We start from the raw sequence: 27,690 nt of genomic DNA on the forward strand, positions 1-27,690 counted from the left end.
AATTCTGGGCTCACTCAGAGCTTCTGATGAGACTTTTGAAATGGATGGAGTCATTTTATTATCTCCTCCTCCTTGTCCTCCTCTTCTTCTTCCTCCTTCTTCTCCTTCTCGTTCTCCTCCTTCCTCTTCTCCTCCTCCTCCTTCTTCTCCTCTTCCTCCTCCTCTTCTCCCTCCTCTTTCTACTTCTTTTCTCCTCCCACCTCCTCCTCCCCACTAACTAGTTACCTAGTTACCTAGTTGGGTAATAAAATGTCTGTGAGAAAACAACTAAGCTCAGAGAACATCAAGGACCTCGAAGATCTCCTCCTTCTCCTCTTCCTTTTCTTCCTCCTCCTCTGCTTTTCATCTCCTCTTTCTTCCTTGTCCTCTTACTCCTCCTCCGCTCTTTCCCTTCTCCTTCTTCCTTGCTCTCCTTTTTCTCCTCCTCCTTCTTTTTTCTCTTCCCTTTCTCCTTTCTCTTCTCCTCCTCCTTCTCCAAATTCTTTTCTCTCCCTTTCTTTCCATCTTCCTTGCCTTCTCCCCCTTCTTCTTCCTTTACTCCTTCTCTTTCTTGTTCCCCTTTCCTGTCCCTTTCTCTTTTTTCTAAATTCCACCCCCATCCCTTAAGCTATAACAATGTTAAGAAGACTGATCTCTGCATGGACATACACATTTCTTTTTTCTCAAAGGGGACAGACATTCCTGCACGCCTGTCTCTTTGCCCACAATCTCTTACTATGCTTTCCTTTGTAGTGCCTAGACAGCACTATAAATTATTGCAGAATAACTGCTATTCCTGACACATTAATGGACTTGATTGCCGAATGTGTGTGCAATTTGGAGAGTTATTTCACATTCTGCAAAAAGAAAAGGAAAAAAGAAAGATTCTTCAGTTTAGGAGTGTCCCTTTTTTATATCACAGATGTACCAAGGGCATGGTTTTTAATGCATACCCTCCACACGTACAAAACATGCATGCCCAAAGAGGTCTCTTGTTCCATTTCTAGCACAGAAGGACTCTAATGCTAAAATATACCCAACTGTAGGAGGAGGAATGGCAGAAACTGTAGGAGGAGGGATGGCAGAGGGGTGGAGTTAAAAGAGGAATCAGCCTAGAATCCTTTCGTAGCCACAACTGAACTAAGTCCAATCCTTCTGGGCTGTGATTGATCCTTATCTAACTCTAAAGACAGGATAAGGTGATTGCTGAGTGCCAACAAAAACTTGATGGTGCATAACCAATCAATAAAATAGCAACAACATCAACACTAACAATAACAACAACAATACTACTACTACTACTACTACTACTACTAATAATAATAATAATAATAATAATAATAATAATAATAATAACTGGGATCTGCTTGAATAATCCACAGATGCATCACGCATTCCTAAACACTTGGGAAGTGTTCGACTAGTGATTTGTGCTATGAAACCCAGCATAGTTATCTCGTTTGCTGTGTAAACTGTTGTTGTTTGTGTATAATAATAATAATAATTGCCTATCTCAGGTGCTTGGTAAGGACTTAATAGATAGACAAAAATGCCAAATCCAGTCTGAACATCTGAACATCTGAACATATGTCACTGTGTGAAATAATAATAATAATAATAACAGCAACAACAACAACAATAATAATAATAATAATAATAATAATAATAATAATAATAATAATAATAATAATGGATTATGCAAAACTACTGTGGGACTTCCAAATACAGACTGACAAAGTTTTGGAACACAATATCCTGGATATCATGATTATGTAGAAGAAAAAAATGTGGATCATTGGCATTGCCATACAGCAGAATCGACTAGAAACAACTTGAAAAAATCACCAGATATCAGGACTTGAGAATCGAACTGCAGAGACTCTGGCATAAACCAGTGCAGGTGGTTCCAATGGTACTGGGCACACTGGGTGCTGTGCCTAAAAAGACCTAGGCAAGCACTTGAAAACAATTGGCTCTGACATGATCTCTGACATGGCCACCTTACTGGTATCTGCTTGCATAATCTGCCGATACATCACACAGTCCTAAACACTTGGGAAGTATTCGACTAGTGATTTGTGATACGAAACCCAGCATGGTTGTCTCGTTTCCTCTGTACACTGTCATTTTTGTGTATACTACTACTACTACTACTACTACTACTACTATAATAATAATAATAATAATAATAATAATAATAATAATAATACACTGAGACACTGGCAGCAAACTGTATCAACCATTAGAACCAGTCACTGGTATTTGTGATGCATTTTTAAATGTGCAGTTGATTGAGCTTCATGTTTAATAAATAAAAGAGATAATAAAACTAATAATACTAGTAATACTAGTAATACTAGTAATACCAATACTGATAATGATGATGATGATGATGAAAAGCATGTATTAGATATGGCTAGTCTAGAGAAAAGAAGGACTGGGGTGACATGATAGTAGTATTCTAGTATTTGAGGGGCTGCTACAAAGAAGAGAGGGGTCAACTCCAAAGCCCCAGAAGGCAGGACAAGAAACAATGGATAGAAGCTAATCAAGGAGAGAAGGAACCCAGAATTAAGGAGAAACTTGCTAATAGTGAGGACCATTAACCAGTGGAACAGCTTTCCACCAGAAGTTGTGGGTGTCACATCACTGGAGGTCTTCAAGAAGAGATTGAACTACTACTTGTCTGAGCTGGTATAGGGGTTGGACTAGAAGACCTCTAAGGTCCCTTCCAGTTCTATTCCGATTGACAGAAGTCTCCAAGATTGGAACCCCCAGTCTGAGCCAGGTCTCGACTGCACATTGCTTAGAGCAACACACCACAAAAAAAGTCCGTCTTGTTCACTTTATTAGAGTTTATTACCAGAACTGCTTATTATATTGCCCATTATGTTAATGAATTAGAACAACAGAGTTAAAATATTTGTCATAGTATAAAGCTCATTAGTCTGGGGCGGAAAAAAAAGGAACTCAGAATGCACTATACTAGGTTTAAGGGCCTTCTATCCAAGAATATTCCCAATTAGGATATATGTAAGCATGCAATTAGCAGGAGTCCATGAAGACAGGGGTGAAAATGGGCTAAGGAAATATAAATGCTACCCTCTTGACTTCAAGTCAAATAGAATTCTTGCAGAAAAATCACTCTCTTTCTGGCAGGGAAGTATCAAAGGAACCGCTTCATGCAGTTTTTTTTTTTTTTTTCTAGAAAAGGATAAATTATCCAAGAAATCCTTCCTTCCTTCCTTCCTTTCTCCCTCTCTCCCTGGTTGTAGAATTTTAATTTCAAGTGTTTCTCTGTGATAGAAGCGATTGAACTGACTTTTAGCAGGCGTTATTTCTGCATTTTCTTACAATACTTACAGCCCATTCTCAAATTATTCCGTTTTAAAAAATAAAGTTATTCAAGTTGCACTTCATATCCTGGCAGTTTGCGTGGATATGTACTGGTACTTTTCTTGATCCTATGTGGAAGAGATAGATAATTGTTATGTTTATTCCTTTTGGGGGGATGTTATCCCACACTCACCTAGCAGGTGGCAACACATCTTCACCAAGTTATACAACTCTGGGGTCTTTGGTGCTCTCTAAACTCTCTGGTTTTCTTGCAAACGTTTCATGACCCAACTAGGTAACTTCATCAGTGGTACAAGAGAGGAGGAGGTGGAGGAGAAGGAGGAGGAGGAGGAGGAGGAGGGAGGAGGAGGGGGAGGAGGGAGGAGGAGGAGGAGGAGGAGAGGGAGGAGGAGGAGGAGGGAGGAGGAGGAGGAGGAGGAGGAGGAGGGGGAGGAGGAGGGAGGGAGGAGGAGAGGAGGAGAGGAGGAGGAGGGAGGAGGAGGAGGGGGAGAGAGGAGGAGGGAGGGAGGAGGAGGAGGAGGGGGAGGAGGAGGAGGAGAGGAGGAGAGGAGGAGGAGGAGGAGGAGGAGGAGAGAGAGGAGGAGGAGGAGGAGGGGAGAGGAGGAGGAGGGAGGAGGAGGAGGGGAGAGGGAGGGGAGGAGGAGGAGGAGGAGGGAGGAGGGGAGAGGAGGAGGGAGGGAGAGAGGAGGAGGAGGGAGGAGGAGGAGGAGGCAGAAGAGGACAACTGCACAGTCTTTGGTGCTCTCTGAACTGAGTGATTTTCTTGCAGACATTTAATAACCCAACTAGGTAACATCATCAGTGCACGGAGGAAGGGAGGGAGGGAGGAAGGGTGGACAATTATTGTGGATCTGATGCTCTCTGAGCTTGGTTGTTTTCTTTCAGATATTTCATTACCCAACTAGGTTACATCCTCAGGAGCAGAGGGGGAGGAGAAGGGGGAGGGGGAGGAAGAGGAGAACTGTGGGGTCTTAGTTGCTCTCTGAACTTGGTCGTTTTCTTACTGACCTTTTATTGCCCAACTAGGTAACATCATCAGTGCTAGAAAGGAGTGAGTGGAAAAAAGGTCAGTCAACAACAGCTCAATCAAAGAACCACTAAGAGCACACACACACACACACACACACACACACTATCAACATTGACAGGGAAAGCCACTTATCTACAAACGTAGATCAAGCCCCACTGATTTCCATCATTGATGATGTTATACCTAGTTTGGGTAAACAGTTCAACCCTGAGCTACAAACATTTTCCTTTGACACTGCAGTGATATATTCTTCTACATCTGAATGTAGCAGGGGGCTTCTCCAGAGTGATGAGTAAGCTGAATTTAAATATTTGCTTGCTAAGATAGTCCTCCTGATATGGTTGTTGGCACTATTGGTATTGGGCAGAAGCGAAAGATACTTGAAATCCCTACCACAGCTCAGGTGCATCCAAAGGTTTTCTTGAAAAAAAAAACAGTTTTCGTTTTTACTTAGAGGGAAAACCTTAACATGATTCTGAACGAAACATTCCCAAGGAAAGAAGAACAAGCTAGTCAATAATGTTACAATCACACAATCAATGAAACAATGAAATAGCGGTCATCAAGAATGAAGACAGGCGAATAAAAATGTTAGACAGACATGGACTGCTCGCAGAGGTTTTTTACATATTCAGCACTTTAAACGAAAGAAAGAATAAAAAGGTTTTAAGGCTTTATAAGTTTGCAGAGTGGCAAACCTACGTAATACTCATCAATCGTCCTGTTTTCCCCATAACAACAACCCTGTGAGGGGAGTTGGGCTGAGAGAAATTGAATGGCCCAAAGTCACCCAGCTGGCTTTCATGCCTAACGTGGGATTCGAACTCACCAACTCCTGGTGATTGGCCCAAAGTCACCAGTCAGCTTTCATGCCTAAGGCAAGACTAGAACTCCCAAGGTCACCCAGCTGGTGGCTTTCATGCCTAAGGCAGGACTATAACTCCCAAAGTCACCCAGCTGGCTTTCATGCCTAAGGCAGGACTAGAACTCCCAAAGTCACCCAGCTGGCTTTCATGCCCTAAGGCAGGACTAGAACTCCCAAAGTCACCCAGCTGGCTTTCATGTCTAAGGCAGGACTAGAACTCCCAAAGTCACCCAGCTGGCTTTCATGCCTAAGGTGGAACTATAACTCCCAAAGTCGCCCAGCTGGCTTTCATGCCTAAGGTGGGACTGGAACTCACCAACTCCTGGTGATTGGCCCAAAGTCACCAGTCAGCTTTCATGCCTAAGGCAAGACTAGAACTCTCAAGGTCACCCAGCTGGCTTTCATGTCTAAGGTGGAACTATAACTCCCAAAATCACCCAGCTGCCTTTCATGCCTAAGGTGGGACTGGAACTCACCAACTCCTGGTGATTGGCCCAAAGTCACCAGTCAGTTTTCATGCCTAAGGCAAGACTAGAACTCCCAAGGTCACCCACCCAGCTGGTGGCTTTCATGCCTAAAGTGCAGGACTAGAACTCCTGCAAAGTCACCCAGCTGGCTTTCATGCCTAAAGGCAAAGTCACCCAGCTGGGCACTGGGACTATAACTCCCAAAGTCACCCAGCTGGCTTTCATGCCTAAGGCAGGACTATAACTCCCAAAGTCACCCAGCTGGCTTTCATGCCTAAGGTGGGACTAGAACTCACCCTCCAAAGCACCAGAAGGCAGGATAAGAAACAATGGATGTAAACTAATCAAGGAGAGAAGTAAGCTAGAATTAAGGAGAAACTTCCTAACAGTGAGGAGAATTAACCAGTGGAACTGCTTGCCACCAGAAGTTGTGCGTGCGCCAACATTAGAGGTTTTCAAGAGATTGCACAGCCATTTGTCCATATTGGTATAGGACAGGGGTGCAAGACTGAAGGCCCAGGGCTGTATCCGGTCCACGGGGTGCTGAAATCTGGGTCGCGGGGCCGACCTGGAAATATCAAAGAACTGGCCTACAGAGCCTCTGCCAACCAAAATGGGCTTTAGGGGGTTGCATGCGGTTTCCCCCCATGCCCCATTTTCAGCCTCCCTGACCTTCTGCAGCACTCTGCTGGCCAAAATCAGGCCATGTGGAGGCCTCGTGAGGTCCGTGTGGCCTGCTGTTGGCCAACAAAGTGCTACAGAAGGCAGGAGAGGCCGAAAAACAGGCCTTGCATGGACCTTGCAGTGCTACCCTGTGCCCCATTTTGGCCGGCAAAGTGCCGCAGGAGGCCTTCCAGACTGAAAACAGGGCATGTCAGGTGAGGCTCCATTCAAAATCCAAGAAAGCAAACCTAAGACTCCATTGTTATAGAGAAAAGGACTTTTACCGAATCTGAAGTGGAAGCATCAGGAGAAAGGCAAGATCTGAGGCAATAGGCATGAAAGTCACACGTTGAAAGTTATGCCCCTGTTCCCACCCTCAATAGTTCAAACTGGCCATCCAATCTGAGGTGTGTATTGTCAGCTCCCTTCAAAATCCAAGAAAGAAATACTCAGACTCCATAGATCAGAGCAAAGTTATCCTTTTACTGGGAGTTAAAGTGGAAGCTACAGATGGAATTCCGAATCTGAGAAGTTGGTGCGCGGATCACATATACAAAGGAATGGAATTGTTTCCACCTCCCAGAGTCCAGAAGACTCTTCCAATTAAAAGTTCTGAATAGGATCATGTGGGCATCTTCAGGTGGTGATGAGGCCTCTGTCCGTTGACCTTGACATATTTTGATAAAACTTCGCAGCTGCGCAAAAAGGGATAGAAGCTAGTAAGGAAATGGAAAATTGAAGAATTCATACACCCCCCTCCTTTTGCTTACCCACAGTAAAGGAATGCAAAACACCTCCAGCTCTCTTCCCCCCACAATTACCCCTCCCCCTTTTACTAATGACAGCCGAAAGAATTAAGCCTAGCAGTAGAGAAGATACAGTCGATAGGATATGAGAGAGACAAATGAGATAGATAGCAGTTAGGGTAGCCGAAGAGATCTTGAGGCTGACATGTATAATGTCAGGTGGGGCATCTTCAGGTGGCGTTTCACACATCTGGTATGCCAAGATGTGTGATGACCCAGGGCGTGGCACAAAAGCAACAAAGTCACAAAAGTAGGTAAAGTCCCTTTAATTCCTCCAACTTGGCCCCTAATGTCCGGTTATCATCGGCTGGAGAGAAAAAAACTCTCCCAAGAACAGTTTTTAAAGGGAAGAAATTCCCTCCGAACCCATATAGATATAGAACCCATATACATATAGAACCCACATACATATATGGGTATATAGATATAGGGTATATAGATATAGAACCCATATACGTATAGATTATAAATAACAACCAACACAAACCACGCTGCAGCAATTAATGAGACAGGGCAGGATAAGGAATTGTAGACTTCAAAAGATAATGAAACACCCACAGTTGCGAGGACGCCAGAACCCAGAGAAGACTTGACAAACAAAGATAATGCACACTTTGCTTCCAGCAAGGTACTGTGTGCAAACACCCTTTTTATCCTGTTTTCCCAGCTGCAGCTAATGAAGGCAATCAGGGCCTTTTTCTCCCCCGTAACCCACTTTGCTCCCTTCTCTGTTCCTCCCTGCATGCCCTAGGATGAAGTGGGGGTGGGCCTGGGTCTTCCTCTGAATGCCCAGCCGTTGTGCCCTTCCCCAGTTTCCTCCACAGCCACTGGAGCCACACTCCCACTCCCTGTCAACTGTTCGACCTCCCCCTCGGAATCAGACCCCAACAGGGGCATGAGAAGATGGTTGGCCTTGGCCTAGAGAGAGAAAGGGCTACATCTGCGCAGTAAGCAAGTAAGTATAGCCAAGAAAACATTCCAACTTTTACATTTCGCCAACTTAAACCTCCAGCACCCTTCCCCCACAAAGCCCAATTATTCTTCCCTCCCCCGTTTCTATCGCAGCCGGAAGGACAAGCAGAAGAAGGATTCTTGGAGGCTGTCAGGGGGCACCTGCCCTCCCAGCCCCATTATGGCTTGCAAAGTGCTGCAGGAGGCATCTGTCGCCTCTCTTCCCCCCCTCCACTTCCCCCCCCACCCACCCGTGGAGTACAATTGCAATGCTGATCCAGCCCTCGAAGAAATCCAGTTTGACACCCCTGGTATAGGGTCTCTTGCTTGAGCAGAAGGTTAGACTAGCAGACCTCTAAGGTCCCTTTCAACTCTGCTATTCTATATGTTGATTTTTCACCGATTAAGAGGGATCTCAACATCTGAGGTGATCCAAGTCGGGAAATAGATTCGGCAAGGGAATACTGGAATTATCCTTCCTTGATATCAGAATCTTGCCTCCGTTTTATACCAAAGGCATGTAAGACGGAACCAGATTAAGTTTCTTTCTAATGTTCTGGAGAAGATACCACTGTTACCTGAGAGATACAGTGAGAATTACAGTATATCCTTTATTTAATGAATAGCAGATCTGCTGTCAGCAAAAGTATTTGGCATTAAATACATTTAGACAGTACAGTACAGTATTAAAGAGGACTGCACAAACTCAATTAGGATTGAACTAACAGCAGCTATTAGATAGACAGTTCTTGTTTCCAAATTCATAACAGCTATGTAAGCTTGAATGCTAGTTGTTTTTATTTTTTATTTTTTTTAAATTTTTATTTGATTTGATTCGTCAATCGCTTACAATATAATAGGTATAAGTATAAACATAGCTATGAATTCATCAAATGGGTACATATAAGAAAAATAAAAGAAACAATAGGACAGGGACGGTAGGCACATTGGTACACTTATGCACGCTCCCTACAGACCTCTTAGGAAAGGGGTGAGATCAATAGAAGACAGTCTAAGGTTAAAGTTTTTGGGGCTTGGGGAAGAAACCACCGAGTCAGGTAGAGTATTCCAGACATTGACTGTTCTGTTGCTGAAGTCGTATTTCCTGCAATCAAGTTTGGTGCGGTACAAACCTTGAGTTTGTATCTATTGTGTGCTCTTGTGTTGTTATGGTTGAAGCTGAAGTATTCATTGACAGGTAGGACATTGCAGTGTATGATTTTATATACTAAGATTGGACTGAAGGCGGCGTAGTTCTAGGTTTTCTAGGTGTAAAATTTCAAGTCTGGTGGCATAAGGTATTCTGTAATGAGTAGAGGAGTGGAGAACTCTTCTTGTGAACATCCTGTTGTTATTCAGTTGCTAAGTCACGTCCAACTCTCCATGACCCCCCACGGACCACAGCATACCTCCTGTCCTCCACTATCTCCTAGAGTTTGCACAAATTTATGTCCGTTGTGTTGATGACACTATCTAACCATCTCATCCTCTACCGGTCCCCTTCTTCTTTTTCCCTACATCTTCCCCAATACCAGGATCTTCTCCATTTCATTTGTTGGCCAAAGGATTTGAGCTTCAACTTTAGGATCTGTCCTTTCAAAAGACAACCGGGGCTGGCTTCCTTTAGGGTTGACTGATTTGGGAGTACGGTTTGGACTAGATGACCTACAAGGTCCCTTCCAATGCTGTTAATCTGATTTGATTGTCCTTGTAATCCGAGGGACTCAAGAGTTTTCATCACCACCCCAGGTCAAAAGCATCACGTCTTTTGCGCTCAAGCCTTCCTTATGGCCCAGCTCAATGTATGAAAGATACAGTCAAGATAGCAAGGTTGTTGTTATTCAGTCACTGAGTCATGTCTGACTTTTCATGGACCATAGCACACCAGGCCCTTCCCAATCTTCCATTGTCTCCCAGAGTTTGCACAAATTTGTGTTCATTACGCCAATGACGCAATCTAACCATCTCATCCTCTGCCGTCTCCTTTACCTTTTGCCTCCCATCTTACCCAACCAACATCAGGGACTTCTCCAATCAGACCTCTCATCTCGTTTGAGGGCCAAAGTATTTGAGCTTCAGCTTCAGGATCTGCCCTTCCAAAGGATAATCATGGTTGATTTTCTGGTGACCTTCCTAGGGGACCATTATTTTCCTCCAAGTTCCTGAAGGTAACTGGTTGTTCATTGTGAAATAAAGTGGGATGATTTGATTCCACCCGGTTTGTTTATATGTTCTTCTGCCCTCATGAGTTCCTCATGTAATGCCACCAAAGATTCTCAGGAGCAGAGGTGGCTATTTAGCCAGTTCTGGAAGGTTCTGGAGAACCGGTAGCGGAAATTTTGAGTAGTTCAGAGAATTAGCAAATCCCACCTCTGACTGGCCCCGTCCCCATCTACGGTCCGCCCTCTGAGTCCCAGCTGATCACCTGGGTCTTCTTTGGTTGCCCTGCACAAGAGAACAGAGCTGGAAAGCACATTAATGGGGTGGGGAGGGAAGGAAATGGGGATTTTGCAGTAACCTTTCCCCAGGAGTGGAGAAGGAATTGAAATTTTGCAGTATATCCTTCCCCCGGAATGGGGATTTTGCAGCAACCTTCCCCCTGGAGTGGGGTGGAAATAAAGATTTTCTCCAGGAGTGGGGTGGAAATGGAGATTTTACCTTCCCTGGCATGCCCACCAAGCCACACCCACCAAGCCACACCCACAGAACTGATAGTAAAAAAAATTTGAATACCACCGCTGCATCAGGAGGTCAGAAGAAGTCATTGCTCAGGTGAGACACTTCTGCGATAGGTGGAAGGCACGAAAGCTCTTATGATAACAATCCAGAACTAGCCCAGGTAGGTGCAAGGTCAAGCTGTAACTCACAGAAAAAGAAGTTCTTCCCATGGACTAATTAATTAAGCAGCTGGAAAGAGGGGGCTGTGAAAAAGGTGAACGCAATGACATTGCTAACAACAGGAGCCCTATTTATCAGTCATAATTAGCTTCCTCCCACCTCCTTCCAGAAGCGGCTGCAGCTGTACCCGAATGATGGAGTGATAAGGATGGGCCGACCCCTCTAGTCCTCCAGAAGACACTCCTCTCCCTGCCAGCCTGAAGGTGACTAAAGCTGCACAGCTAAGGACAGTCGTGCAAACTTAGTTCTCTTTCAAGCAAAAAACTTCTTGCAACCTGTTACTCCGGCTGGAGTGGGCCGCTAAAAGGTGAAGGGAGATGACATAGGGGAAGGCAGACCATAAAATCATCGGGCCAGAAGGGACCTTGGAGGTCTTCTAGTCCAGAGGTCCCCAGCTTGTGAGACACGGCTCTCTAGTGGGTTGTGAGGGGATTGCAACTGGACCGTGGAAATGGCCAAACAAAGGGGGAAAGAGGATGGTTGCATGCGATCCACAGGTGAGCTTGTGTGCATGCTCTCCCTTTGCACCCTGACAGGCATGCGTGCACCAATGGTGGTATTCTACTGGTTCAGCCCAAAAAAAATTTGAATCCCACCACTGGAGTCCAATCTCTTCTTAAAAACTCACTGGAGAATTCACAATTTGTGGAAGCAGAACTAGCAAAACAGAAGTAGCAACAGAGAGAAGCAGCTTAATTAAGGAACTACCACGAACGCTCCCACCAACACTGATAGGGCAAGCCACTTGAACGTAAACAGAGAGCAAGCCCCACACCCTTCTAGCACTGATGATGTTACTCACTTGGGTCGTGAAACGTCTGCAAGTAAAACACCAAGCTTGGAGACCACACAATCAACATTCTAAACCAAATGTTTCATTTGGAAGTCTATGGAGGTCCTCAAGTCATCCAGGTCATGATTGTCTCAAAGGTGCTTTTTTCCCAAAAAGGCAACTGGACTTTCTTGGTTTAATCAGGTCAGGTAGAGGCCTAACAGCTACATTGGCACAAGATGCTAAACTTAACAAGAAAACAGAGATAGAAGGGACCTTGGGGATCTTCTAGTCCAGTGGTCGCCAACTGGTTGGCCAGGGACCACTGGTGGTTTGCGAGAAAATTTTGGTGGTCTGCAGAGAAATTCCCCCCACACACACAAGCACTCCCCAAAGCAATTAATCCAGGCTGTGTAGGAGCACAAGACCTGCCCACCCACTGGCCCCCACCCTTCGGCCGAGCACAAACCTTACCTTGAGTAGAACCACGTGAGCTGGAACTGGAAGGTAAGACCAACAGCGGGGGAGGGAAATCCGCCCCGGGGTGGCTTGCTGACGTTGGTGGGAAAGTCGGTCCTGTATTACAGAGCTGCAATAGTCACAAGACTGGCCCTTTGGTCATCCAGGAGCAGCTCCTCCAGTCCACGGCAGGCCGGTGCACCCGGGTGGAGGACCAGCTGCTCTGAGATGACCAAAGGGCCAGTCCTGTGACTACTGCGGCTCTGGAATATGGGATCGACTTTCACACCAATGTCAGCAAGCCACCGTCAGTCAAAATTCATAATAGTGGTCTGCAGGATTTGAAATGATGAGTTTGGTGGTCCCTGAGGTCCAAAAGGTTGGTGACTCCTGTTCTAGTCCAATCTCCCTGCTCAAGCAGAAACGCTTATAACATTTCAGACAATTGGTTGTCCAATCACTTCCAATGATGGAGCACTCAAAACTTCTAGAAAGAAGCCACTCCAGTGATGAATTATTCTCACTGTCAGGAAATTTCTCCTTAATCCCAGGTTGTACTTCTCCTTGGTAGGTTCCATCCATTGCTTCTTGTCCTGCCTTCAGGTGCTTTGGAGAATAAGTTGACCCTCTTCTCTGGGACAACCCCTCAGATATTGGCAGGTAGCTATCATGTCACCTGTAGACTTTCTCTTTGTTAGAGTAGACACCTCCAATTCTTTCTTGAAGATTCTTAGCAGTTTTAATATATTATAATGTTTAACCAACTTTGGCTCATTTAGGAAGCTAAACAGGGTCAAGCTTGGTTAGGATTTGGATGGGAAACTACTTGACAATTTCTGGATTACAGGCTAAACAGAGAAATCCAAAACACAGACTGGAAGAAAGAATAACAAAGTAATTTTGTAAAATGCTGCCAAAAAAAATAAATGATTTGCATGAGCTCAACTTGAAGCCTTGATGTTGTATTACAAGTAGATGTGCAGTGGAGCATATAATATATTGCTGGGATTTGCACAATATTCTTTTCAAGAGATGTTTTATGGCTTCTAATCTTGAACAAACAGGAGGAAAAAGACTGAAAATTCCTGTTTCTTTTCAGCTCATACAATAATTTCATCTCTTGCAGTATTTCTAGCCAGACATCTGCGTTAGTCCAAGAGGAAAACATTATAACCTTAGTTTGTTCTTTTGCGGCAAACCCAGGAAAGAATTCAATTTAATGTCCATGGGAAATGTGCAGGGTAAGGCCAGCTAGAGTTTGCTAACAAGCTTCGAAAAATTATCGTGTTTGGTTTGGGTGAAAACAACCTGAAGTTTCGTAAAATGAAGTTGAAACCTGCCTTTTCTAAATCTTACCAGTGACTTGATTCTTAAATATGAAAGAATGGGATGGGATGGGATGGGAAATTCGTTAAGTGAGTTTTGCCCCATTTTACAACTTTCCTTGCCAACGTTGTCAAGTAATCACCACTGTTGTTAAATGAGTCACACAGTTGGTAAGCGAATCTGGCTTCCCCATTGACTTTGCTGATCAGAAGTTTTCAAAACTGAATCCCACGACCCTTCCTTCCTTCCTTCCTTCCTTCCTTCCTTCCTTCCTTCCTTCCTTCCTTCCTTCCTTCCTTCCAACTTTCCTTCCTTTCTTCCTTCTATCCTTCCTTCCTTCCTTCCATCCTTCCTTCCATCTTTCCTTCCTTCCTTCCATCCTTCCATCCTTCCTTCCTTCAATCTTTCCTTCCTTCCTTCCTTCCTTCCTTCCTTCCTTCCTTCCTTCCATCTTTCCTTCCTTCCATCTTCCTTCCTTCCTTCCTTCCTTCCTTCCTTCCTTTCTTCCTTCATCTTTCCTTCCTTCCTTCCTTTCCATCCTTCCTTCCTTCAATCTTTCCTTCCTTCCTTCTATCCTTCCTTCCTTCCTTCCATCCATCCTTCCTTCCTTCAATCTTTTTCCTTCCTTCCTTCTATCATCCCTTCCTTCCTTCCATCCTTCCTTCCTTCAATCTTTCTTTCTTTCCTTCCTTCCTTCTTTCCTTCCTTCCTTCCTTCCTTCCTTCCTTCCTTCCTTCCTTCCTTCCTTCCTCCTCCCTCCCTCCCTCCCTCCCTCCCTCCCTACGGTCCTTCCTTAGCTTGGCTTCTGCATTGATTTTGCTGGTCAGAAGTTTGCAAAACTGAATCCCACAACCCCTTCCTTCCTTCCTTCCTTCCTTCCATCTTTCCTTCCTTCTCTTCCTTCCTTCTTTTCTTTTCTTTCTTTCTTTCTTTCTTTCTTTCTTTCTTTCTTTCTTTCTTTCTTTCTTTCTTTCTTTCTTTTTTTCCCTTGTTTCTTTTTTCTCTTTCTCACCCAGCTCTTTCCAAAAAAGTGACTCTAGATGACTTACCATTAAAATCATAAATGTAGGAAATATTTATAGGCACGGTGATTAGATATCATGCTTCAGCTTTGGTGGAGAGCTCAAATATCTATCTATCTATCTATCTATCTATCTATCTATCTATCATTCATTCATTCATTCAAATTTATTCACTGGCCAATTCTAGTAGACTCCAATGAATCATTATCCTGCCATCATTCTACCTTCCAATCCATTCTTAGCGTAAGTTCATCCCATCCTGACCTTACAAAAATGCATTTGTGAAGCCGGGCACCTCCACTCAGAGAGGAAAACTGTTTTCCCCACCCTTTGTCCACCAGCTCCAACTTTATCCTGCCTCCCACTGCCATCTCCACAGGCCGTGGCGCGTTTCTCTTCCTTCCAGCGGGAAATGTCAAAGGTTACTTCTGGTCAGCCCTAATTTGCAGTGTCAGAGTTACCCATTACCAAAGCGATTAACTTTAAAGAGATGGCAGTAAACGGCTGGCATACAGAAGACATCAAGCATCATTAAAATGTAAATGGAAGCCAAGTTTAATGCGAGAAAGGGGAAGGTGGCTGGGAACACTTTGCTATCGTCTTTGCGTCCCTCCACTCTCTGCTCCACACCGGGTGCCGAGCGAGTAGTGGGGTTGTTTTTTTTTGACAATCGCCATAATGATGACAAAGATAATATTGATAGACATTAGCAAGTTGCATATTCTCTGTAGCGGTAGAACTGCAGTGGAGCGCTTGCTGAGATGTTGCTGTTGGTTGAAAGAAACTTCTGTGCTCCAGGGGTTATATTCACACAAGGCATTTGACACGGTTCCTGAACCAGCTCACTATTGGGGATTGCACAACTCAGCAAATTAAGGCTAATGATTTATCCAAGTGGGCTGGATATAGTCTATTTGCTGATCAGATTTTTTTTTAAAAAAAGAATAATAATAAAGTATCTAGCCAAAATTGACATTATCCAAGTATTCATTGAATGCGGGGCCCTATTTAAAAGAAATGAAATTCAAGATAGAGACAAATAAGGTTCCACACCAGGCAAGAAAAACTAAATGTACAGTAGCAGTAACTGAGATTGGGATCTTAGAGTCCTAGTGGACAATCACTTAAATATGATCCAGCAGCGTGCGGCCGCTGCCAACAAAAAAAAGCTAATACAATCCTTGTTTGTATAAACAGAGGCATAAAATCAAAATCATATATGAAGAATGGTTGGAGGAACTGAGTTTGTCTAGTTTAATGAAAGGAAGGATTGATAGCAGTCTTCCAATATTTGAAGAGGTTCCATAAAGAAGATGGGGTCAACCTATTTTCCAAAGCTCCTGAAGGCAAGGCAAGAAACAATGGATGGAAACTTACCAAGGAGAGAACCAATCTAGAAATAAGGAGAAATTTCCTGACAGTTAGAACAATTAAACAGTGGGACAACTTGCCTCCAGAAGTTGCGTATGCTCCAACATTAGACGTTTTTAAGAAGAGATTGGCCATGAACCACTTGTCTGGAATGATATAGCATCTCCTGCTTGAGAAGGGGGTGTTGGACTAGAAGACCTTCAAGGTCCCTTCAAGGCCATGGACTGGAGGAGCTGCTCCGGGATGACCAAAGGGCCAGTCTTGTGACTACTGCAGCTCTGGAATACGGGACCGACTTTCCCACCAATGTCAGCAAGCCACCCCGGGGCAGATTTCCTTCCCCCACCATTGGTCTTACCTTCCAGTTCCAGCTCACATGGTTCTACTCAAGGTAAGGTTTGTGCTTGGCCGAAGGGTGGGGGCCAGTGGGTGGGCAGGTCTTGTGCTCCTACACAGCCTGGATTAATTGCTTTGGGGAGTGCTTGGGGGGGGAATTTCTCTGCAGACCACCAAAATTTTCTCGCAAACCACCAGTGGTCCCTGGCCAATCAGTTGGCGACCACTGGACTAGAAGATCTCCAAGGTCCCTTCTATCTCTGTTTTCTTGTTAAGTTTAGCATCTTGTGCCAATGTAGCTGTTAGGCCTCTACCTGACCTGATTAAACCAAGAAAGTCCAGTTGCCTTTGGGGAAAAAAGCACCTTTGGGACAATCATGACCTGGATGACTTGAGGACCTCCATAGACTTCCAAATGAAACATTTGGTTTAGAATGTTGAATGTGTGGTCTCCAAGCTTGGTGGTTTACTTGCAGACGTTTCACGACCCAAGTGAGTAACATCATCAGTGCTAGAAGGGTGTGGGGCTTGCTCTGTGTTTATGTTCAAGTGGCTTGCCCTATCAGTGTTGGTGGGAGCGTTCGTGGTAGTTCCTGAATTAAGCTGGTTTTCTTGAAGATGTTTTGTTAAGGTATTAAGATTTAAGAACTGACCAGCAATGAGTAGCTGCTGCTAGATGCTGTGAATCTAATATAAGTCTGGTTGATGCAACATAGGTGATTTAGCAGAGTATGGGTATTTCCCTTTAAGACTGGAGAGTAAAGTTCCCCTTAAGAGGTGTGTATATAAAAGGCAGCCATTGGAGGGCATGGTTCTCTTTCCTTGTGACCAGATTTCAGTGCAGAAGTTCTCCTTGTGTTAGGAAGGAGAAACCTTGCTTGTAAAGGTATTTTGCCTACCATGTGTATATTATCTGTATATACCTGTTGTATATTAAACCACTGTCAATGTTTAAGTTTCTGTGTGTTGTGTGTTGCTCCTCAGTTGTCTCACAAAGGTATTCACACTGCCAAACACTTTGACATGTTTCATGACCCAAGTAGGTAACATCATCCGTGCTAGAAGGAAGGGCGGGGGTGTTTGCTCTCTGTTTATATGCTTGTGTTTTGCCCTGTCGATATTGGTTGGGAGTGTTGCTGTCAGCCTTGGAAGCATTTTTTTTTCCCTTTGGTGCTTTGAGGCTGCCACATTTAGTGCCCGGGAAAGTGGCGGGCGGTGGGGTTGCAAGGAGCGATGGAAGATTATACACAACAACATTCCTTTCTCTGGGAGTCAAGGACATGTTGCCCTGCACTTGCAGGGGAGTGACTGGGGGAAGTCTCCTGTTGGGACAAAGATATGATTGGACCATGTGATGTACTGGTGGGTGCAGGGGGTGGATTCTTGACTTTCTTTTGGGTGGGGGAAAACCCGGAACTCTCAGATTTCGGTTTTCCCAGGTGTGCCAATATGACATCTCTAATGAAATAGAATGTGGAATGCTTGTCTCAGAGTTTATTGGTTTGGAGTTTGTTAGCTGGAACACTGACAGTTGCTTTCTTCTTGGTAGTTCCTTGATGAGGCTATTGTTTACTGTTAGGTTGCTAGTCCAGTATTTAGATAGATAGATAGATAGATAGATAGATAGATAGATAGATAGATAGATAGATAGATGGATGGATGGATGGATGGATGGATGGATGGATAGATAGATAGATAGATAGATAGATAGATAGATAGATAGATAGATAGATAGATAGATAGAAAAAAATATTTGTAGCTCAGAGTTGAACTGTGGGGTTCCTGGTGTCCTCTGATCTTGATTGTTTTCTTGGCAACATTTCATGACCCAACTAAGTAACATCATCAATGCTAGGAGGGAGTGAGGCTTGCTCTCTGTTTATATTCAAGTGGCTTGCCCTATCAGTGTTGGTGGACATGCTAGTTCCTTGATAAGATTGCTTCATTTGTTGCTAGTTCTGAGTTGGTTGTTGAAACCTCTGCAAGAAAACCACCAAGCTCAGAGAGCAGCAAGGATCCCACCGTTGTAGCTCTGAGCTATAAATGTTCTCTTCTATCAATCCAGCTCTCTACAATGTGCAGGAAAATACATTTTATACAGCTGAATTTGTTTACATCTGTAATCTCTTACATTTCTTAAAATGGAAGAAAATTTTTGTTCAACACTCTAAAGCAATGATTCTCAGAGATGGAGAACATCTAAGACTGTGGTTTTGGATCTTAAGAAGACTTTCTCCCAAATCTTGTTTGTTTTTGATCGTAAGTTTTTTTTCCAGTTTTTATTTATAAATTTTTCTTTAACATATAGGAGTGCTTAATCAACAGTGTATTATCTGAGTCCATTTGTCCAAGACTTTTATAAAATACATCAAGAAATTGCAGCTTCCTGCAATAAGACCAGGGGAACTGCAAAAAAACTGTGCTATTCAGAACATCGTACATTTTAAGAAGATGCTTGGTTGATACCAAGGATGCTGGCAGCCTCCTGTATCAACCATTAACACCAGTCACTGGTATTTCTGATATATTTTTAAACGTTCGGTTGACTGAGTTTCGTGTTTAATGAATAAAAGTAATATCATAACATTCTTTACTTGTATATAATGGTATTCTTCCAACTTCAAATTTCTACCTTTATTATCGAACCATTAGTAAAAGAAATCCCAAGTTAAAAAATATTCTGAATCTTCTTTCTCTTTTATCTTTAATGTTAACCTTGACCTTAAGTTTTGACGTCGCTTGAGCGGCTCCATGCATCTCAAGTCTTGCGTCTTTCTGGGGTCAAACCTATAAATTGGGGAGATCAATAGGGTTGTGTCACGACTGTGATTGTTTGTTCGAGCTTCGCTTTGTGGTGCCTTTGACTCCCCATTAATTTCCAGTCAAGAAAAGGGTTTATTTATAGCTCTTCTAAAAAGAAGAATTACCCTTGACTTAGTCATGCCTTTTGAAGGCATGGATTAGTTAGCATTGTTACCTCCTAATGCTATTCAATTGTGCTCAAAGGTTGGTAAGCTTTTTTTTAAAAAAAGCAACTTTACTTTTAGTGGGTTTAAGTTGTTTTGTCAGGCGATGGGCAGCTTGGAAGCCTGGCACAGCTAGCAGCAGGAGTGTGGGGTTTTTTTGTATTTGTATTTGTGTGTTTGCACAATGATAATGATGTCATCCATTCAGTCATGTCCAACACTGGGCCGTATCCAACAAAATGAAATTCAATGTAGAGAAAAGTAAAGTCTTACACTCACGCCAGAAAAACCCAAAGCACACATACAGACTAGGTGAAACCAGGCTCAATAGCAGGAACTGTGAGGGGGATCCTGGAGTCTTAGTGGACAACCAGCTAAATAGGAGCCAGCAGTGAGTGTGCAGCAGCGGCCCAAAAAGCTAATGCAATCCTAAATTATGTTAACAGAGGGATACAATCGAGACCTGGTAAGGTACTAATACCACTCTATAAAGCCTTGGTGAGGCCATACCTGGAATACTACATCCAATTTTGGCCACCACACTATAAAAAAGATGTTAAAACTCTAGAAAAAGTACAGAGAAGAGCAACCAGGATAATTAGGGGACTGGAGACTAAAACATATGATGAACGGTTGCAGGAACTGGGCCTGGCTAGTCTAGTGGAGAGAAGGACCAGGGGAGACAGGAGAGCAGTGTACCAATATTAGAGGGGCTGCCCCAGAGAAGAGGAAGGGGTCAAGCTATTTTCTAAAGCACCTGTAGGCCAGACAAGGAAGAATGGATGGAAACTGAACAAGGAGAGATTTAACCTGGAAATAAGGAGAAACTTTCTGGCAGTGAGAACCATCAACCAAAGGAACAGAAGTTGCCATTGGAAGTTGTGGGAGCGCCATCACTTTCAAGAAGAGATTGGATTCCCATCTGTCACAAATGGTGTAGGGTCTCTCACTTGGGCAGGGTGTTGGATTGGATGACCTTCAAGGTCCCTTCCAACTCTGATGATCTGTTATCTGTTATCTTGATGATTCTATGAGTCTCACCACATCTTCCAATCTTGCACTATTTATTTTTTTCCAAAGATGTTGAGACTTTGGAAAAAGTGCAGAGAAGAGCAACTAAGATAATGAAAGGCCTGGAGATTAAAATATATGAAGAACGGTTGCAGGAATTGAGTTTGAGTAATCGAGAGAAAAGAAGGACTGGGGGCGGGGTGCATGATGGTAGGGTTCCAGTATTTGAGGGGCTGCTACAAAGAAGAGAGGGTCAACTTATTCTCCAAAGCACCAGAGGGCAAGAGAAGAAACAATGGATAGAAAACAATCAGGGAGAGAAGCAACTTGGAATTAAGGAGAAACTTCCTAACCATGAGGACAATTAACCAGTGGAAGGACTTTCCCCCCAAAATTGTGGATTCTCCATTACTGGAGGTTTTTAAGAAGGGACTGGACAGCCACTTGTCTCAATTTGAAAAAGGTTGGACTAGAACAACTGTCATCAACAGGTGCACTGTGGCACACTGGTGGGGCGTGAGAAAATTTTGGTGGGCCGCAGAGAAATCTCACCCCCAGAGCACCCTCCCAAAGCAATTAATCCAGGCTGTGCAGAATCACAGGGCTGCTCAGCCCACATGGCCCGTGGGAACCCTCCCCGCCCACTCACTCCTTTCCCAGTAAACTTGCCTGCTAAATTGCTATTTTTCCTTTTTCTGACCATCATCTGTTCTGCTGTGCTGGGAGATTAAGATTAGCTAGGAAGCAGGAAATGGTTGGATTTCTTGCTTTCTAGCTAAGCACAGCCGAACCTCCCTTAGGACTGAAGGTTTGCTTGCAAGCAAATTCAGTGCAGACTCACTGCAAGCAAATTTGAGAGACTGAGCTAGCCGATGGCAGATAGATAGATCACTGAATGATTCTGTGAGCAACTCAATCTGCCTGCTTTGACTGATTTTGGGTAAAAGTTGCTCTTTTTTAATAAAAAAATCAATATTTACATGCATGGTGTGTTGTGAGTTAATTTTGTGAGTTTGCTTGCAAGCAAATTTTATGTGACAGACTGAGATAGCTGATGGCAGATAGATAGAATTCTGAATGAATCTGTGATTCTGTGAGGAACTCAATCTACCTGCCTGCTTTGCCTGATTTAGGGTAAAAGTTGCTCTCTTTTTTTAAAAAAATCAATATTTATATAAATATTTATAATATTTACATACAAGCCAGTCACCAAGCCACATGCACAAAATAGGCCACACCCACAGAACCAGTTAGTGGTCCCTAGGATCTAAAATTATGAGTTTGGTGGTCCCTGAGGTCCAAAAGGTTGATGACCCCTGGACTAGAAGACCTCAAAAATCCCTTCCACCTCTGTTCTGGTACTATTTATTTGAATTGTTCTATGTTCTGGATAGTGTCATATAATTTTAAATATAACAAATAAGTAAAATTTGTACAGGTTGTCCTCAATGTACAGCCACAGACCAACACTTCGGTTGCTAACTGAGATGTTTGCTAATTGCATTTTGTCTCATTTTATGACCTTTCTTGCCCCAGTTGTTAAGCGGATGGCTGCAGTTCTGAAGTTAGTCCCATGGTTAAGTGAATCCAGCTTTCCTGTTAACGTTGCTTTCCAGAACGTCGCAAAAGGGGATTACGTTGCACAGGACACTGCAACGGTCATAAATATGAATCAGTTGCCTAGTGTCACTGCTGAAGACGGGCGCAGGTTGCAACGCAGACCCATCCCCAACAGCCTGCGCCCGTCTTCAACAGCGAAGGGTCATGGGACAGAAAAGCACCCTGCAGCCAAGAAGGCTCCACACCCATTTGCACCACTCAGGTAACCCTGAGGACACAGACAAACTTCCAAGTGGCCTCAACGACTCTCTAAAAAGGATGCAAATGACCAGCTGTCTGCAGAGAATATAAATCCTTCCCTTCCCCTCCACCCAGTCAGAGCTGAAGAAGCTTCTTGGATGAGAAGTGAAATGTCTTCAAAGATAAAATGAGAAAGTCCAGTTATCTCCTGGAAAAAAAAAAGTATCTTTGGGATATCCTCGTTGTTGTGAATGCTGGGGAATCTTTGTATCCACGAGGAAAGGATGCAAACAATTAAATAAAGCCCTTGGCTACATCCATAAAAAAAAAAAAACAACAAAAGCAATAAGGTTTAACTTGCTTTGACTTCTCTCTGGCGCTTTTCTTTCTCTTTTTATGTGGCTGTTATAACCAGAGACCCACCCCCAGGGACTGGTGCTAAATCTTTGACTGAATTAGCATGGCATTCCCCAAGGGAGGTTGGTGGCCATTGATGACTAAGGGGAAGGGGTGATAAATGTTAACAGGAACACTTTGGCAGAGTGCTGATTTGGTGCTCGCAAAATGCACACCTGCACAAAATAATGGCAAGCCAGGGAGAGAGAGAGAGAAAAAAAATTCACCGCTCCGTCTTTAAGGAAAACAAATACTTAGAGAGGCAAGCTGGGGTGTAACAAACATTCTTGGGTCTGGAAAGGAAGGGGCATCTTCAGAATCAGAAATAGAACTGGAAGGGACCTTGGAGGTCTTCTAGTCCAACCCCCTGATCAAGCAGGAGATCCTATATACCATTTCAGACAAGTGGCTGTCCAGTCTCTTCTTAAAACCTTCCAGTGACGGAGCATCCACAACTTCTGAAGGCAAGCTGTTCCACTGATCTGAACATCTAGAATGACTGCGGGTGACGTAATAACGGTGTTCCAATATTTGAGGGGCTGTACCAAAGAAAAGGGGGTCAACCTAGTCTCCAAAGCAATTGGAGTATTAAATATCTGGGGGTGCAGATAATTAACAATCTGAACTTGTCTTTCCACATGTCATCTTTAGCGAAGCGTGCAAACCAGCTTCTACATTTCCTGCATCGGATGAGGAGAGCACATCTTTCTACCTCTGTATCCCTGTTTGGTTTGGTGGCCACAGCGCCTCAGATAGAAAGGCCCTACAGAGAGTGGTGAGGACAGCGGAGAAGATTATAGGAAGCTTGCTTCCCGTTACTCAGGATGCTGCTTATAAGTGCTATGTGCTTAGAGCTCGAAGCATTGTTGGAGACCCCACACACTCACTTTATAGTTTGTTTCTGTTGCTCTCTTCTGGGAGGAGGTTTACTACCCAATACTGGACTACCCAATACTGTAATGGCTTTGTTCTCTATGCCGTCCACCTGGTAAACTAGCAAGATTAGTTTTTCTTGCCATGTACATGTATACATCCGAACGACACTATGTTGTTTCTCTGTGTCCTGTAATATATGTAGGTATGTGCATAACTTTGTATTTATTTATTTTGTCATGTTTATGTAGTGTGTATTGGTGGTGGCGACCCTTTGAGAGCTGCACGCACACAAAATTTCATTTTAATGTCTGCCAGTTAGTATATATTCAAAGTGACAATAAAGTTATTCTAAGTTCTAAGCCTACATTCTGAAGGCAGGACAAGAAACAATGGATGGAAACTAATCAAGCAGAGAACCAACCTAAAACTAAGCAGAAAATTCCTGACAGTGAGAATAGTTAATCAGTGGAATAAGTGGTGGCATGCTACCGATTTGACCCGGTTCGGCTGAACTGGTAGTAAAAAAAAGCCTCCAGATAACAGATAATCAGAGTTGGAAGGGACCTTGTAGGTCATCTAGTCCAGCCCCCTGCCCAAGCGGGAGACCCTACACCATTTCTTACAAATGGCAGTCCAATCTCTTCTTGAAAGTCTTATGTGATGGCGCTCCCACAAATTCTAAGGACAACTTCTGTTCCATGGGTTGTTCTCACAGCCGGAAAGTTTCTCCTTATTTCCAGGTTAAATCTCTCCTTGTTCAGTTTCCATCCTTTCTTCCTTGTTTGGCCTACAGATGCTTTAGAAAATAGCTTGACCACTTCCTCCTCTCTGGGGCAACCCCTCAAATATTGGAAGGCTGCTCTCATTTCTTCCTTGGTCCTTCTCTTCCCTAGACTAGCCAAGCCCAGTTCCTGCAACCGTTCATCGTATGTTTTAGCCTCCAGTCCCCTCATCCTCCTGGTTGCTCTTCTCTGTACTTTTTCTAGAGTCTCAACCTTTTTTTTTTATAATGCAGTGAACAAAACTGGATGCAGGACTCTAGGTGTGGTCTTACTAAGGCTTTATAGATCAGCTGAGAGGAGAAAGAAGAGAAAGGTGCAGGATCAGCACTTTTCTCCTCTTTCTCCTCTCAGCTGATTGGCGCTGCAGGCCTCAGCTGGTGTGTGGAAAGCTGCATGCACATGTTAGATGCGCGCACACACGCACACGTGATCAGTGAACCGGCAGTGGAACAGACAGGATCCCACTCGCTGAGTGGAATAGATCCTGGAAGTTTTTAAGAAGAGATTGGACAGCCCCTTGTCTGAAATGGTATAGGGTCTCCTGCTGGAGCAGGGGGTTGGACTAGAAGACCTCCCAGGGTCCTTTTCAACTCCGTTAGCCTGCAGGCACATCCTAGGATGGGACTATTGAGAAAGAAGGTTGGAGAAATCACCTCTCCATTATGATTTGCAGCCTTCTGGAATTTATCCGGAACAAAAACTTCTAAGTAAACTGAAGGATCTTAAAATGCTCAGGCCAGCATCCAATTAACCACGATCATTAATTAGAATCTGTTTTCAGCCGCTGCCTCCATTCTTCCTGTAGACCGAGCAAAACAGAGCCGGCCAGGCGATTTTTGAGAGGTTGCGTCCATCTACCAGGCTGAGAATGCAAGTCAGCTTACACGGAGCGGGAGACAGACAGCGACTGAGAGGCGATGCTTAATTGGGAGGATAATTCTATGACATCATGTCTCTTGGCTTTTATTCCACTTAAACGAAGGAGAAAGTAGGGCACGAGTAGATTTACTTTCTCCATCAGTCCTACATTTCATTGTAAGCTTCCCTGGCTAAAAGCCTCATCATCCTAGCCAGTTACTTTATTTATTCCAGTGTAAGCTACTGTCTACTCTTTTCGTTGTTTTTTAAAAAAACTGCATTCATGATACCCTTATAATTTGACTTTGTGATTGGAGAGGTGTCGAGTTTTTAAAGGCAGCCGGAGAGCAGAAATGGAACGGTGCTAACAAATTTATCAAGTTTGAATATAGCTGCTGTGGTGTATATGTGTGGTGTGTGTGTATGTGGTTAGACAGGGGAGAGAGAGAGATAGGTAGATGATAGATGACAGACAGACAGACAGACAGACAGACAGATAGATAGATAGATAGATAGATAGATAGATAGATAATGTTTAGATAGATAGATAGATAGATAGATAGATAGATAGATAGATATGGATGGATTAGATAGATAGATAGAGAGATAGAGAGAGAGAGAGAGAGATGGATGGATTAGATGGATAGATAGAGATATAGAGAGATAATAAATAGATGATAGATAGATAGATAGATAGATAGATAGATAGATAGATAGATAGATAGATAGATGTGATAGATAGATAGATAGGGTTAGGATTAGGATTAGGATTAGGGATAGATAGATAGATGATAGATAGATAGATAGATAGATAGGGTTAGGATTAGGGATGGATAGATAGATAGATAGATAGATAGATAGATAGATAGATAGATAGATAGATAGATAGATAGATAGGGTTAGGATTAGGATTAGGATTAGGATTAGGGATAGATAGATAGATAGATAGATAGATAGATAGATAGAGTTAGGATTAGGGATAGATAGATAGATAGATAGATAGATAGATAGATAGATAGATAGATATGGATGGATTAGAGAGAGAGAGAGAGAGAGATAGATAGATAGATAGATAAACAGACAGACAGAGGTAGATAGATAGATAGATAGATAGATAGATAGATAGATAGATATGATAGATGTGAAGCATGGATGGATGGATGGATGGATGGATGGATGGATAGATAGATAGATAGATAGATAGATAGATAGATAGATAGATAGATAGATAGATAGATAGGATTAGGATTAGGATTAGGATAGATAGATAGATAGATAGATAGATAGATAGATAGATAGATAGATAGATAGATATGGATAGATAGATAGATAGATAGATAGATAGACAGACAGACAGACAGATAGAGTTAGGGTTAGGGTTAGGGTTAGGGTTAGGGATAGATAGATAGATAGATAGATAGATAGATAGATAGATAGATAGATAGATAGATAGATAGATAGATAGATAGATAGATAGATAGATAGATAGATAGATAGATAGATAGATAGATAGATGATAGATAGATAGATAGATAGATAGATAGATAGATAGATAGATAGATAGATGATAGATATAGATAGATAGATAGATAGATAGATAGATAGATAGATAGATAGATAGGAGAGAGAGAGGTGGTGGCGCATTGGTTAGAGTGCAGTACTACAGACTACTTCTACTGACTGCTGGATGCCTGCAACTCGGCAGTTTGAATCTCACCAGGCTCAAGGTTGACTCAGCCTTCTGTCCTTCTCAAGTCAGTAAAATGAGGACCCAGATTCTTGGGGGTGTGGGGGAAGGCTGTAAACAGTTTTGAGAGGGCTGTGAAGTGATTATATAAATCTGTGCTATTGAGAGAGGGAGGGAGAGAGAGACAGAGACAGAGAGAGAATGAGAATTTAGGAATTAATCTCCTACCTTTCAGTGAACTTTTAAAATAAAATTGTGGCAATGAAGGAGAGTAGATGTGGTATACAGGTGGTCCTCGGCTGACTAACACAAGGGAGCCCAAAATTTATGTTGCTAAGCAAAAGATTTGTTAAGTGAATTCTGCCCCATAGTCCAACCTTCCTTGCCACAGTTGCTAAGCGAATCACCATGGATGTTAACTTAGGAGTAACGGTTGTTAAGTGAATCTGGCTTCCCCCCTTGACTTGGATTTTTCATAAGGTCACAAAAGGGGATCACATGACCCATCACATGATGTTGCAACAGTCATAAGTATGGATCAATTGCCAAGGGTCCGAATTTTGGTCATGTGACCATTGGGGATGCTGCAACGGTTGTAAGTGTGAAAAACAGTCATAAGTCACATTTTTTTTCAGCATTGTTGTAAGTCGGAATGGAATCCCGTTCTCTGCCATTGAGTCAGAACTGAAGAAGCTTCTTGGATGAGAAACAAAATGTCTTCAAAGAAAAAACAAAACAAAGTCCAACAAATTTGTTCTGACCAAGGCTTCGAGACCCTAATTACGCACATGCTTATTTTAAAAACAGGTCTTGTTTTATTGCAATGCTGGGAATTATTTTCATTCCCAGCCAGTAATGAATCTCAAACAATTCCTCGAGATAAGCACCCACCTTTCTTTCCTCTGAAGTGCTGCCAAAAACAGAAGTGTCAAATGAAGTAGAAAAAAAAAAGCAGCCAAAGTATAAAGAACTTCAAGGTTTAATCCGAACTGTATGAATGACTTTGCTTCCT

General features: G+C 43.1%; 2 protein-coding genes across 21 annotated transcripts in view; one reads left to right on the top strand and one right to left on the bottom strand.

Annotated features, from left to right (window-relative positions):
- CELF4 (CUGBP Elav-like family member 4) overlaps positions 1 to 27,690 on the top strand; it is an 801,906-nt gene that overhangs the window by 284,790 nt on the left and 489,426 nt on the right. The window lies entirely within an intron of this gene.
- The window catches only part of LOC148127457 (uncharacterized), a 163,506-nt gene that overhangs the window by 27,714 nt on the left and 108,102 nt on the right, over positions 1 to 27,690 (bottom strand). Inside the window, exons 4-5 of the mRNA XM_087928646.1 lie at positions 26,078 to 26,308; positions 17,956 to 18,061 (exon numbers count right to left, since the gene is read on the bottom strand). Coding sequence (XP_087784772.1) covers positions 17,956 to 18,061; positions 26,078 to 26,308 — 337 coding nt within the window. The remainder of the gene's footprint in view (positions 1 to 17,955; positions 18,062 to 26,077; positions 26,309 to 27,690) is intronic.

Source organism: Pseudonaja textilis, chromosome 2 (assembly GCF_049901715.1).
Source record: "Pseudonaja textilis isolate UNSWEBS1 chromosome 2, rPseTex1.2, whole genome shotgun sequence".
Taxonomy (NCBI): Eukaryota; Metazoa; Chordata; class Lepidosauria; order Squamata; family Elapidae; genus Pseudonaja; species Pseudonaja textilis.